The sequence below is a fragment of the Perognathus longimembris genome, chromosome 7 (genome assembly GCF_023159225.1).
Source record: "Perognathus longimembris pacificus isolate PPM17 chromosome 7, ASM2315922v1, whole genome shotgun sequence".
Classification (NCBI taxonomy): domain Eukaryota; kingdom Metazoa; phylum Chordata; class Mammalia; order Rodentia; family Heteromyidae; genus Perognathus; species Perognathus longimembris.
The window spans coordinates 29692348-29707292 of NC_063167.1; the positions used below are offsets into that span (position 1 = coordinate 29692348).

General features: G+C 42.7%; 1 protein-coding gene across 3 annotated transcripts in view; it reads right to left on the reverse strand.

Moving 5' to 3' along the window:
- Positions 1-4632: 4632 nt before the first annotated feature.
- The window catches only part of Eif2b3 (eukaryotic translation initiation factor 2B subunit gamma), a 59896-nt gene continuing 49583 nt past the window's right edge, over positions 4633-14945 (reverse strand). For all 3 annotated transcript variants that reach the window (XM_048351161.1, XM_048351163.1, XM_048351162.1), the window contains exons 9-12: positions 13875-13952; positions 11728-11876; positions 10564-10667; positions 4633-4790 (exon numbers count right to left, since the gene is read on the reverse strand). In XM_048351161.1, the coding sequence (XP_048207118.1) occupies positions 4738-4790; positions 10564-10667; positions 11728-11876; positions 13875-13952 (384 nt within the window). In that variant the 3' untranslated portion in view covers positions 4633-4737. The remainder of the gene's footprint in view (positions 4791-10563; positions 10668-11727; positions 11877-13874; positions 13953-14945) is intronic.

Here is a 14945-nt window from a genome sequence, read left to right on the forward strand (position 1 = left end):
TAGAGTGTTGCAAGTCTGCTTCTTTCAGTAGACAGTAGTAAGTGCTTAATAATTGTGAACCACTGGAAGTTGCAGAAACTTGGGTCTAAGACACTGGGGAAGAGAGAGTTATTCCATTTGAGTGTGCTATTTCTGTCTGATTCCTAAATAAAAATCTTCAGTGGAGGAGTAGGGTAAATAGATATTTCAATATCTAGAGAAAGAGAAAAGGAATCTGTAATAAGTTCATGATTCTAACACAACTATTAGCTTTGGCCAACTTTGGTCAATTCTTCCAGAATCTGTTTTCATTACATCATAAATATTTTGTGTTACTACATAGTCTTTGTATCAGTCACTTACAGAGTATCCTCAGGACAGATTCCCAGAAATGGGGTTGTTTGGGTCAGAAAGTATGACCTTTTTTTTTTTTTTCTAGCCAGTCCTGGGAGGGCCTCTTTGTGCTCAAGGCTACCACTTGAGCCACAGCTCCACTACTTGGTTTTTCTGAGTAGTTTATTGGAAAGAAGAGTCTTTTGGACTTTCCTGCCTGGGCTGGCTTTGAACCAAGACCCTCAGATCTCAGTCTCCTAAGTAGTTTAGGATTACAGGTGTGAGCCACTGGTACCTGGCTAGTATAAACATTTTTATGGTCTTGCTACACATTGCCTAAACAGCTTTGTCAGAACTTGTGTGCATTAATATCATCTCTAGAACCTCAGTTCCTGGGAAGGAAAACTTTTAAGTTGAAGAGGTGAATATCATGTTTTCCACTTCCATTAGTTTACTGGTCCAGCAAAATGTCTTGTTAGTCAAGTGCTCTACTGGTGAGCTACTCCAGCTCTTTTTTGCACTAGTTACTTTGAGTCTGGGTCATGCTTTTTTGCGTAGGTGCACACCTGGACCACCATGCTCAAGTTCTACTGAGTTGAAGTCTTACAAACTTTTTTCTCCCTAGGTTGGCCTAGAACCATGAACCTCTCAAACCATGAACCTCCTGAGTAGCTAGTCACTAGCATACCTAGTCACTGGTGCTTGGCAAGGGTTATGTGTCTTGGGCTTAAACTGAAGATGTTACAAAGAGAAAAACAATTTTACCAAGGATATAATTACCAATTAAGTAGACAAACATGTCTCCCTCTTTTGCTGCACTTTGGAGGGGAGCATGGAGACCAAGGGGAAAAGGATTGTGAACTGGGATACTAAGGGGATATTGGATTCCAGAAGTGAGAGGAACTGGATGACAGGGGGTTGGGGGTTGAGGTGGGGTGGGGTGGGTTTCTGAAAGGAGAGGCATAGTTCAAGGCTTGAATATTTCAAATATGTGCTGTGAGATATTAGGCAAGTCACACAATCTTTGACACTGATATAAAGATTAAAAGAGAGCTGGGAATATGGCCTAGTGGTAGAGTGCTAGCTTTGTATACATGAAGCCCTGGGTTCAATTCCTCAGCACCACATATGTATAGAGAAAGCCAGAAGTGGCACTGTGGCTCAAGTGGTGGAGTGCTAGCCTTGAGCAAAAAGAAGCCAGGGACAGTGCTCAGGCCGAGTTCAAGTGCCAGGACTAGCAAAACAAACAAACAAAGGTTGAAAGAGCTAATACATATGGCTGAAGAATGGTACCAGGAAAAATAGGGTGGGTGTGCACTCATATACTGTGTTGGTGGAAAGTGACCAGTCTGATTTCAGGGGTCAATCCATGAGGGAGTCAAAGGGAGCCAGGTCAAGTCTTCTCCCAGCATTCCCTCAGGCTTCTCACTCCCTCTGCTTTTTGCTTCTGTTATCTGGACTAGGCAGATTCAATGACTCTGCCTTGTAGAGGAGGGAAGCAGGATGATTTTCAACCCTACCAATTATATATATATATATATATATATATATATATATATATATATATATATATATATTTTTTTTTTTTTTTTTTTTGCCAGTCCTGGGGCTTGGACTTACGGCCTGAGCACTGTCCCTGGCTTCTTTTTGCTCAAGGCTAGCACTCTGCCACTTGAGCCACAGCACCACTTCTGGCCATTTTCTGTATATGTGGTGCTGGGGAATCGAACCCAGGGCCTCATGTATATGAGGCAGGCACTCTCGCCACTAGGCCATATCCCCAGCCCCCCTACCAATTATATTGAGGGGTCAAGTCTGGCAAGTGTGCCCCTTCCCTGCAGGCAGCTTCAGGTCAGTAGCATCTACCAAGTCTTTAGTGACAGGGTTTGCAGCTAGAGATCAGAGAATGGCCCTTCACCTTGAGTATGGAGGAGAGAGGTGAGGAACCAAAGAAGTTTCCTCAAATTTATGGAAGGACTCTGATAAAATCCTTCTGTGTAGTCCAAAGTGGCTCAGGTTAAGGCCCAGACATTTTTTTTCCCAGTCCTGGGGCTTGAACTCAGGGCCTGAATGTTGTCCCTGGCTTCTTTTGCTCAAGGCTAGCACTCTACCACTTGAGCCACAGCACCACTTCCAGCCTTTTCTGTGTATGTGGTACTGAGGAGTTGAACCCAGGGCTTCATGCACTCTACCACCAAGCCACATTCCCAGCTTCCTCTGCAATTCTTTAGAAATAGAAATAGCTCTTGGGGCCTTTGGACATAGAAACTACTCTTGGGGCCTAGGCTAACAGTTTTCTTCCTCCTATTGGAGATGACAGTAGGATGGGAATGTAGTGGATTGGGAAGAAGTTCATCTTCTGGCCTTAGGAAATAACTTGCAGGACAGTCTTGGCAATCAGTACTCTAATAAGCTTTGGGAGTGCTTGCCAATAGGAAGGAATGAGATTTTGAGGGGAAGGGGATCTTGGAGTAATAGTTGTCAAGATTCATCTGACCTGGCAAGCTCTAAGACTTAGTTTCTCAGCATTTTCTCGGTCTTCCCTGAATCAGCATTGAAGGCTCACCTTGGTCCCCCTTTTTTTCTTCAATCAAGCATCACTAGAGAGGGTGATTGCCTGTTGGCCACCCAGTGGATATTTAGTTACTTACTAGGTTTTAGATAGAATTTCTCTATAGCTTCTACCAAAGGAAACAAAAATGATCTCTGCTGGCAGGGGGGCTGAGGGGAGGTGGGCAGGCAGGCAGACAGAGAAAAACATTTTGAGTAGTTAGCCTCCAATCTTAGGGACAATGGCAGCAGCATATTATGGGGCCTGCTCCCAGCTGGGAAGCCCTTGTCTTTTGTTGGCTTCAGCTCCCTTCTTTTCTTGGTGTAGAGACTGTGGAATGGACTTGTGCAAAGGGAAGGCAAGGGAGAGATTTTCCTCTACCTTCCTTGGGGAAGGACGGGAAGGGGACAGGAGGGCTCTGGGATAGTTTAACAGTCAATTCCCTCTTCCCCATCTCACATTGGAATCTCCCAGTTCTTCTGCTACTCAGGCCAATACTCTATCTCCAGCACTACCTGAGACTCACGAATTTAATTTCAGTTTCAAAGACGGTATCTTGGGTACCACTATAGCTCTTTATCCCCATCTCCGTCTCAGTCCTCTTGATTCCAACCACTTCTGCTGGGCCACTGCAGATCCTGTCCGATCACAGCAAACTTCTTTCAGGAACCTTGCCCTAACCAGTGGGAGGAATGTGGAGCATCCAAGAAGGCTGGTGGAGGTGGAGCTCCCCCAGGGTAGAAATGTTCATCCTGTTTCTCACAAGTTCAGTGAGAACACTAAGATCAGGTAAGATTAGTCAAATGAACTTGGGAGCCTTTAGATTTTTAAGCAATGCAGAAACCAGTATTTCGAACCATTCTTTTTAATTACTACCACCCACAGTGAGAACATCAAGAGAAACTTTTACTTTGATACTTCTAGGAGGTGAAATCTCACCCCAGGAGCCACTTTTATCTTCCACCAAACACCTGCAGGTTGTAAAAGCAGTGTAGGGAGAGAGTACTTATGTTACTTATGTTTGGGAGCAGAGGTGGCAAACAGGTGGATAAACTCCAGAAGGGCTGTGAATACAGAAATCTCATTTCTCAATTATCTGAAGCAGGAGTATCTATAATTAGGACATAAAGGAGTACCAGTGGATAAGAGTCAGGAAGGTTCCTGGCTCTTCCTCATTAGGCTGAAAGGCTTCCCGAGGCAAAGTGAAGATAGATCTGGCTGGCTCAGATTATTGTCTCAGATATGGCTCTTGCCTCCCAGAAAACTTGCTGGTTAGGCTTGTTGACTAGCTGGGGGCATTCCTCCTACTTGCTTTTAAGAGCCTCCAAGGGACAATAGTTGAGTTGGAGAAAGAGGCTGGGAAGATTGAGTGAATAGTGGGGCCACTGCTGGATATCTGTGGAATAAGCATTGGAACAGAAAATAAGTAAGTCTTAGCCTGATACTCAGAGGTGGCAGCAGCTAGATCTATGGGTATAAAAAGCCTGACTAGGATCAGGAAATGAAGTACTTCCAGGTCCTTTCAAGGGAGAGATGCTTTAAGGCTTGGGCTGGGTGGCCAGTCAGAAAGTAGCTTCCCTAGGGCCTTATCAATAGACAGGTGTTTCAAAACCCTAATAACTTTAGTACATAAGAGTGAAGCCTCTGATTTGTCCTTTTCTACTCATTTGCCCTACATGATCTTTATCACATGATCCATGAACATATTGTATATATTTGGCACTCACATGACTTAGTGCCTGAGACTTCTCCACAAGTCTCCACCATGCCTTTGGAAGTCTTTATTGGAAAATAAATACAGAGTCGAACAGGTGGGCCAGCCAACAGCTGTAGTTTTGGGGGCTAAATGAAGGAGAGTCTAACTTGTTCAGATTTCAGATCTCCATGAGTTGGTCATTCCCCACAATTACTTCATTTATCCGTTTAGCTACAAAAGAAAATAAAAAGATTGTCAGAGAATTGCCCGTAAAAGATGCCATTTCAAACCAACTGCTTCTAATGTTTCTTTTTGCAAGTATTTCTCTTATTGTGTGTGTATGTGTTCTACTCTTGAGAGCATAACCTGACACTGAAGGACAGGACTGATTATAAACCTAGCTTTGGGGAAGCTTACATACAAGGACATCTGGAGTTGGGTCTTAAGGACTGAATAGAATTTCTCTATGAAGAGCATCGTGAGTATGCAAGAAAGGGGAAACCTGTGGTGTGCCCAGAGGATAGAAAATGTGAGGAGGTTGGGCCCTGGTGGCTCACACCTGTAATCCTAGCTACTCAGGAGGCTGAGATCTGAGGAATGGGGTTTGAAGCCAGCCCAGGCAGAGAAGTCCCTGCGAGACTCTCTCTCTCTCTCGCCAGTCCTGGGGCTTGAACTCAGAGCCTGGGCACTGTCCCTGAGCTTCTTTTTGCTCAAAGCTAGCACTCTATCACTTGAGTTACAGTGCCACTTCTGCCTTTTTCTGGTTATGTGGTATTGAGGAATCAAACCCAGGGCTTTGTGCATGCTAGGCAAGCACTCCACCACTAAGCCACATTCTCAGCCCTGTTTTTTTTTTTTTTTTTTTGGTTGGTCGTGGGGCTTGGAACTCTGGGCCTGGGTGCTGTCCCTGAGCTCTTCAGCTCAAGGGTAGTGCTCTACCACTTGAGCCACAGAGCCACTTCCTCAGCAAGACTCTTTTCTCCAATTAACGATTCAAAAACCAGAAGTAGAGCTGTGGCTCAAAGTGGTAGAGTGCTAGCTTTGAGCAGAAAAGCTCAGGGACAGTGCCTAGGCCCTGAGTTCAAGCTCCACAACTTGCCAAAAGATAGACAGAGAGAGAGAGAGAGAGAGAGAGAGAGAGAGAGAGAGAGAGAGAGAGAGAGAGAGAGAGAGAGAGAGAGAGAGAGAGAGAGGAAAAGAGAGAAAATAGAGGCTAAAAGAATAGATACACTCAGCTGGGCACCAGTGGCTCAGGCCTGTAATCCTAGCTACTCAGGAGGCTGAGATCTGAGGACTGTGGTTCAAAGCCAGCCTGGGCAGGAAAGGCTGTGAAACTCTACTCTTCAATTAACCACCAGAAAACTAGAATGGTGCTTTGGCTGAAGTGGTAAAGCACTAGCCTTAAGCTGAAGAGCTCAGGGATCGCACCCAGGCCCAGAGTTCAAGCCCCACAACCAACAAATAAAAAAAAAAAAAAAGAAAAAAAATAAGATACACTCAAAAGAGAAAGTGAGATGTCCTTGTATGCCACACAACATTCAAGACCTTCAGTGGATGCCTGAAACTACAGATAGTAAAACCTTATATATATATATTTTTTAACCTACATACATATCTATGATAAAGTTTAACTTATAAATTAAACTCTAATCAGTAAGAGAATATAATTACAGCAATATATTTTAGTAAAAGTTACATCAATATATTCAAATAAAATGTACATGAATGTGGTCTCTCTAAGTTTTATTTCACTATATTTGCCTCTTTCCCTTGGCACGATGAGATGATGATCTTATTCCATGGGATGAGGTGGGGTAAAAGACATAGGCATTGTGGCACAGCATTAGGCGACTACATAAAGATTATCTGATATACCATGAAAATGGATCTGACAACCTAAACAGCTACTAAGTACTAAGAGGAGATACAGTGAACAGAGGGATTGTTCATGTTCTGGGTGAGATATGGAGGGGGACAGCATGACAGTTCATCATTCTATTTAGAACAGTGTGCAATTTAAAATTTATCAATTATTTCAGGAATTTTCCATTTATTTTTGGTCCAGGGTTCATTGTAGGCAATAGAAACAGTATAAAACAAAACTATAAATAAGACTATTGTAATACTATCTGCTGAACAAGGGTATTGTGACGTTAATGAGTCAGACAGGCCTGGTGGTCTATAATCCCAGCTACATTAATTAACCCAGACAGTGAAATTTTGATATGCCTATTTCTTTCTCTGCTTTTGCATAACAGGCTACAAACCACTGAATAGCAAGAAAAAGACTTAATTAACCTTTATACCCCCAGAACACCAATGTCTAGACTCTTAGGCAATAAATAAACCTTTTTTTTTGGTTGGTTGTGGGGCTTGAACTCTGGGCCTAGGTGCTGTCACTAAGCTCTTTAGGTCAAGGCCAGAGCTCTTCCACTTGAACCACAGTACCGCTTCCAATAAGTAAATCTTTATAGAAAGGGTTTAAGAATCTTTTATTCTGCTCTGACAGGCTCTGAGTGTTTTGGAGGGTATGTGAGAATATAGATATACATAAAAGATCACCATATCCAGGTGCTGGTGGCTCATGCCTGTAATCCTTCCTATTCAGGAGGCTGAGACCTGAGGATTGAAGTTCGAAGCCAGCTGGGGCAGGAAAATCCTGAGAGTCTTTCTCCAATATGAAAAGCTCCAAAGCTAGAGTTGTATTAAAGGGCCTGTGGGTTTTTGCAGTTCAATGGTAGAGTTGAGTTTGTATGTGGTATTATGAAGGCTTGGGTTCAATCCCAGAATTTTTTTTCCCAGTCCTGGGGCTTGAACTCAGGGCCTGAGCACTGTCCCTAAACTTCTTTTGCTCAAGGCTAATGCTCTACCACTTAAGTCACTGCACCACTTCAGACCTTTTCTGTATATGTAGTACTGAGGAACCCAACCCAGAGCTTCCTGCATGCTAGGCAAGCACTCCTCTACCACTAGGCCACACTCCCAGCCCCTCCAGAATTGTTTAAAAAAAGATGTGAGGGGCTGGGACCATGGCCTAGTGGCAAGAGTGCTTGCCTCATATACATGAAGCCCTGGGTTCGATTCCCCAGCACCACATATATAGAAAATGGCCAGAAGTGGCGCTGTGGCTCAAGTGTCAGAGTGCTAGCCTTGAGCAAAAAGAAGCCAGGGACAGTGCTCAGGCCCTGAGTCCAAGGCCCAGGACTGGCAAAAAGAAAAAAAAAAAAAAAAAAGATGTGAGGAAGTTTTGTTTTTTTTGTTGTTGTTGTTTGTTTTGGGGGCTAGAAAGGGTAGTAAAAGCTGGGTGCCAGGGGTTCATGCCTATGATCCTAGCTACTCAGGAAGAAGGGGTCTGGAGGATTATGGTTTGAAGCCAGCTGAAAATTCACTAAGATTCTATCTCTGAAAATAACCAGAAAAAAGTGAGTTGCAAGTGTAGCTCAAGTGGTTGTGTACTAACTAACTGAACAAGTAATCTGAGGAGGTATAAGGACATGAATTCAAACTCAGTTCTGAGGAATAAAAAGAGCAGTGATGGCTGTACTGGGTTAACAGAATCACACTGCTATGGATATGGGGACTTTGAGCTATGAAAATGACTAGAATTTGAAGAGGGGACAAAAATGTTAGGTCTCAGGATATAATTTTTTTTTCTTTTTGTAATCTCTTACTGGGGACTTGACATATACAATTCACTTTGCTCTTAAGGACTTGAGTTACTGATTTTTGTCTAGAAATCACTTCTTAAATAGGCAACTAGCTGAGCATGGTTGCATATTATCTGATACTTGGGAGGCTAACGCAGGAGGATCACTTGGGCCTAGGAGTTTTAAGCCAGCCTGAACAGTAAAACTAGATAGATACAGACAGACAGAAGTAGACAAAAACTGACAAAAGGAGTAGTACTTATCTATCACATGTGAGGCAAATTGCCTAGCACATGTGAGTTCCATCCCAAGCACCACAAATAAACAAACAAAAGAGAATTGTACCTTGAGGAAAAACAAAAACAAAACTAAAGAAGGCTTGTGTTTGCTGGAGAGAAGGTAAATTATGTGGCTGCTACAGAGTTAATGGGGTTAATTCTTTCAGCACTGTGGTCACCTTATTTCAGGGTTAGGAATAATCTTAATCAGCCTATGCCATATATATCCTGTTGTACTTATTTCATCTTTTTTTTTTTTTTTGCCAGTCCTCGGGCTTGGACTCAGGGCCTGAGCACTGTCCCTGGCTTCTTTTTGCTCCAGGCTAGCACTCTGCCACTTGAGCCACAGCGCCACTTCTGGCCATTTTCTGTATATGTGGTGCTGGGGAATCAAACCCAGGGCCTCATGTATATGAGGCAGGCACTCTTGCCACTAGGCCATATCCCCAGCCCTCATCTTTTGTTTTTAAAAGTAACTTATTTCATCTTTTCACACTTAATTTGGTTGTCATACTTAAAAAAAAAGCAAAAAGCAATCACTCATTTTTACAGATCTTGAGCTTTGTTTACTTTTAGTTAAGCACATTCAGTTAGAAGCTGGGCGCTGGTGGCTCATGTCTGTAGTCCTAGCTACTCAGGAGGCTGAGATCTGAAGACCACAGTATGAAGCCAGCCTGGGCAGGAAAGTCCATGGCTTTTATCTCCAATTAACTACCCAAAAGCTAGACATAGAGCTGTGACTCCAGCAGTAAGGCATCAGACTTGAGCAAAAACATTCAGGGACAGCATGTAGGCCGAGTTTGTCTCAAGACTGGCACACAAAAAAAACCCCTCAAAACATACAAAAATATTCATTCAGAAATAGGAATGTAGCCTCAGTGGTAGATGGTTTGCTAGCATGCGAGTGTATCCCTGGGTTTGATTCCTATTAACACATACAACAACATACAAATCTTACCAAATTAAGGACAATTAAAATTTTTCCTGCTCACCCAGTTGTTGTTTTTTTTCTTTCTTTTTTTGTGTTGGTCCTGAGGCTTCGAGTCAGGGCCTGGGTGCTGTCACTCAGCTAGTTTGCTCAAGACTAGTGTTCTATCACTTGAACCACAGCTCCACTTCTGGCTTTTTTGGGGGTAACTAACTAGGAGATAAGAGATTCATGAAGTTTCCTTCTGGGGCTGGCTTTGAACCATGATTCTCAGATCTCAGTCTCCTGAGTAGCTGGGATTATAGGGATGAAACATCGCCACATGGCTTCATCCAGTTTTTGTATATTTTTAAAGTATTATATATCTTTGTATAAGCTGCTTGGCAGAGCAAGTTCACAGCACAGCTTATAGAATCACCTTTAAGCCATGAGAATGGCTCTTGGTATTATATGCTGTTAACCCTTTCCAAACTAGGAATCTAGGTGACTACCTCCCTTAAAAACAAGGTCAGAGTAAATGTTCCTGGTCTTCAGGAAGACAGAGCTAGTTCCAGAGCCTCTGCTTCTGCTGCATTATTTGTTCTCTGAGTCAAGTCTATACACAACTACAAATTGTTGGTGCCAACCTGGGCCATTTGACCTATTAATATGTTTTCAATTTTTTGTTAGTATACTGCATACTTTTTAGTTTTATTTGTAAGGTAATTCCCAGAAATGGAAACAATAAGATTTAAAATTTTGACAAAAGCTGGGCACTAGTGGCTCATGTCTGGAATCTGAGCTATGTAGGAGGCTGAGATCTGAGGACCAAGGTTCAAAGTCAGCCTGGGCAGGAAAGTCCATGAGACTTCTATCTCTAATTAATCACCAGAAAACCAAAAGTGGCTCTGTGGCTCACACTGGTAGAATGTTGGCCTTGAGCAAAAGACCTCAGCGACAGTGCCCAGGCCCCAAATTCAGACCCATGACTGAGAAAAAAAATTTTTTTAACAGTGATGTTAACTGCTTTTCAAAGATGGCTTTATAGGCTTGTATTCTCACTTGCAGTGTATGCATGTGCTAGTTTCTCATCTTGCCCACTGAGCATTATCTGTGCTAATATGGATAGGAAAAAAATAGCATCTGTGATTGTAACTTGGGCTCTTATTTACCTTTGGCTTCAATCCTCTGACCACTTCCAACCAAACAGTCCTTGATGTCTGCACCCTTCTCAATCACCACATTGTTACAGATGACGCTGCCCTGGATGTTGCTTCTGTAACACAGGAGCCAAGTCAGAGAGTGTTAAGGGCTCTAATCATCATCCCTACCATCTCATGAGCTTTTCTGCTTGAACTGGCTTCCAATAGTAATCCTAAGATCTTAGCCTCCTAAGTAGGTAGGATTATAGACATGAGCCACCAGCCCCTTAGTGTTTTTGCTCAAGGCTGCCTAAGCTTTATCTTAAGCGAAGTTCCTTTCCTAAAAAGCCTGAAGATCATTTACCTCCTAAAAATCCTTTTTCTTCTACTATTCACAGCTGCATTTTAAACATGGAAAAACCTTAGGCCTCATAGAAGAATAAAGTCATTAAACATCTTTCAAATATTCTAATTTAAGTTCAGGCTGCTCATAAAGCAAGATTTTAGGATGCTCTAAAGTGACTTCAAGGAAGTGAAAGTGATAGAGCACCAGCCTTAAGTGAAAAAGCTGAGAAACTTCTTTACAACTTGAAGAGAAGCTTGCCCTCAAAAACATAGTAGCTTATAGGTCTGTGTCTTTGTTTATTTGTTTTGTTTTTGTTGCCAGTCCTAGGGCATAGACTCAGGGCCTGAGCACTGTCCCTGGCTTCTTTTTGCTCAAGGCTAGCACTCTACCACTTGAGCCACAGCGCCACTTCTGGCTTTTATCTGTATATGTGGTGCTGAGGAATTGAACCCAGAGCTTCATGTATATGAGGCGAGCACTCTACCACTAGGCCATATTCCCAGCCCCTAGGTCTGTGTCTTCTAGACCTCTGCCTTCAGGGCTTCTCTGGGATACTGAGATAGGGAAAAATGACCCCCAGGCCTCAGTGCAGTGTTACTCTAGCACTGCCAATAGTTCATCAAGCCCACTCCAAGGTAAGGGCAGGCAGCTTCTCCCAGGATCACAATGATGCTTTGAAAGATCATGTCTTTATCTTATAGAAATAAAACCAAAGCTTCAAAAGATCTAGGGGCTACTCCTTTCTTCCTTTTCTCCAAAGTAAGACCTTTCTTGGGCTGGACTGGCTCCCCAAAGCCTTCTAGGGATATTAGGAACCTTGCCTCAAGGGAGCCCAAAGGGAAACATACCCTTCTTCCACGGTGACTGCATTCATGAGAATACAATTGGTAATAGTCACTCTATCTCTTATGAGACAGGATGAACCAATAACTGAGCGTTTAATGGATGACTTCTCTCCAACCTGTGTATCTGGTCCAATGAGGCTGTCAACTCCAACCTGCAAAAGGCAAAGAGAAAATCTTGTTCATCCATCTCAACTAGCTGTAAAAGCACTCCCAGGTCACTTGAGTTTAATGGAAATTCTCTCTCTCTCTCCTTTCTTTTTTTGTTGGTCATGAGCCACTGGTGCTGAGCTGGAAATTTTTTTTTTCTTTTTGCCAGTCCTGGGGCTTGAACTGAGAGCCTGAGCACTGTTCCTGGCTTTTTTTTTTTTTTTTAATATTTTATTTATTTATTTTGCCAGTCCTGGGCCTTGTACTCAGGGCCTGAGCACTGTCCCTGGCTTCTTTTTGCTCAAGGCTAGCACTCTGACACTTGAGCCACAGCACCACTTCTGGCTGTTTTCTGTATATGTGGTGCTTGGGAATCAAACCCAGGGCTTCATGTATAGGAGGCAAGTACTCTTTCCACTAGGCCATATCCTCAGCCCCTTCCTGGCTTCTTTTTGCTCAAGGCTAGCACTGTATCATTTGAGCCACAGCACCACTTCCGGCTTCTTTTCTGTATATGTGGTGCTGAGGAATCAAACCCAGGGCTTCATGTATGCTTGCAAGCACTTTACTGCTAAACCACATTCCCAGCCCCCTGGGAATTTTTTTATAGAGACTCTTCAACTAGAAGGACCATTATCAGTATTTCCCAGGCCAAATGACCCTTCTGCCTCCAATTCAAACCTATATGGAAGCATAGGTTTTCCTCTGAAAAGAAAAAGAGAGGAACCGGGTGGCTTACACCTGTAATCCTAGCTACTCAGGAGGCTCAGATCTAAGGATCACAGTTAGAAGCCAGCCTGCACAGAAAAGCCCACGAGACTCTTATCTCCAATTAACCACCAGAAAGACAGAACTGGTGCTGTGGCTCAAAGTGGTGGAGTGATAACCTTGAGTGAAAAAGCTCAGGGACAGCGTGCAAGCCCTGAGTTTGAGCCCCACACTGCAAAAAAAAAAAAAAAAAAAAAAAAAAGAAAAAAGAACAAACGAACAAAGAAACCAGACCAGACACACAGTGCATGTATATATGCCTGTGCATATACACATGCATTGTGTGCTTAGATGTATTTTCTTGAAGAGTACTCAAATCAGGATAAGCAGAGGAACAGGGACTGAAAGCTTCTGTCTGAGCTCTGTACTAAATGGACCCTTCTTTATGAGTCAGCACTTGCCGCATAAATCATCTTTTTCTTTCTTTCTTTTTTCCCCCAGAAGTGGGGTTTGAACATAGGGCTGGCTTTCTGCTTGTGAAGCTACTGCTCTACCATTGAGCCACATACTTTTAGCCTTATTTCTCACTGGTAATGTTTAGAATAGGATCTCACTTTTCACTCCACGTGCATGCCTAAGCCACTATCTACTTACTTTAGGGTTCCTAATCTTATTGGGACCACCAGTGTATGCCAATGAATTTAGCTTCCCTTTGTGGAAATGGAGTCTCTCATGGATCATGAAACCATGATCCTCCTTTTCTTTTCTTTCTTTTGTCTGAGACTAGCTCTTGAGCTTGGTACCTATGCTTTCTTTCATTCATTAGCTAGCATTCTACCAGGTAAGCCATGCCTTCAACCCCAATCCTTCTGTTATTAGCTTCCTGAGTAACTAGAATTATAGGCATGAGCCAATGGTTTCAATTTTTTTGTTTTGAGATGGATAGGGTCTCACTATGTAGCCCAAGCTGTCCTTGAACTTGAAATCCTCCTTTCTTAGCCTGCCCAGCTTCAGAGTTTCTTTTTAAATATTCTTTCATTTTTTAAAATCTTTTTTTGTTGTTGGTGATACTAGGTTTTAACTCGGCTTGTTCTTTCTAGGCAGGTGCTTTATACTTGAGCCATGCTCTAAGCACAGAAAATATTCTGAGTGAAACTTTATTGCCAGCATCCACATGGAATTTTCATGAAGCTAAGCAAGTTCAGAGCTTAAAGATTCCAATCTAGATTCTCTAGGATAAGTTTCAGTGCCCTCAGAAAATGTCCCATACCTGTCCTACCCATGCTAGCACTTACCAGGTGTTTGTTGACAATTTGGGCTGATGAATGGACCAGTGATTCTTCTGGACAAAGAACAGGCAGCAGTTTGGGCACCTTGAGGAAAAAGTTTTGGTCACTAAAGACCACAAAAACATCTAAAAACAACAACCCCACTTTGGATACAATCCTATGCCTAAACAAAGATGTGGAAGTTCTCAGCCATTGCTTCTTATCTGGCAAGATTATGTAGCAGTGTCTATATGGTCTGATTTGTAGATGATCTGACTATTCAGAGGAATAAAGCAGTAAAGTATTAAAGTGAAATAGGAAAAAGTAATTGAGGAAACTACATTGGAATGACATTCAGAGATAATAAGAATGAGTAAGAATGAGATTATGAAAACATTAGCTATTGGCAATGTTTCTGGTGGAATTCTGAAAATTGTCATATCAAGTACAGTAGGGTTGGGATGCAGAGTGATACAAAAGATACCACAGTCATGCTATGTTCCTGCTCACCTCTTCAATTACAGTGGCTATGTATAAAGTAAGGATAGAAGAGATGTTAGACAAATTCCATAATCAGGACTGATCCTGAGGGCTGGGGATATGGCCTAGTGGCAAGAGTGCTTGCCTCGTATACATGAAGCCCTGGGTTTGATTCCCCAGCACCACATATACAGAAAACGGCCAGAAGTGGCGCTGTGGCTCAAGTGGCAGAGTGTTGCCTTGAGCAAAAAGAAGCCAGGGACAGTGCTCAGGCCCTGAGTCCAAGCCCCAGGACTGGCAAAAAAAAAAAAAAAAAGACTGATCCTGAGAAAGAATTCATGTTCTTTACCCATCAAAAGAACATGTAAAAGGGAAGTTCAAAGTATTCTCTCTTCAGTATGAGAAAACTGAAAAACAGGTTAAAAGTGTAGTACTGTAGCAAGTGGTAGAGTGCTAGCCTTGGCCAAAAAGAAGCCAGGGACAGTGCTCAGGCCCTGAGTTCAAAACAAAAAACAAAACAACCCCAACCCCACAAACCCCTGCTTCCTAACCAAGTTAACAGATTCTAGTACTGGGTAAACATGGGACCAACTGTGATTTCTCAGTTTTCTGATTTAG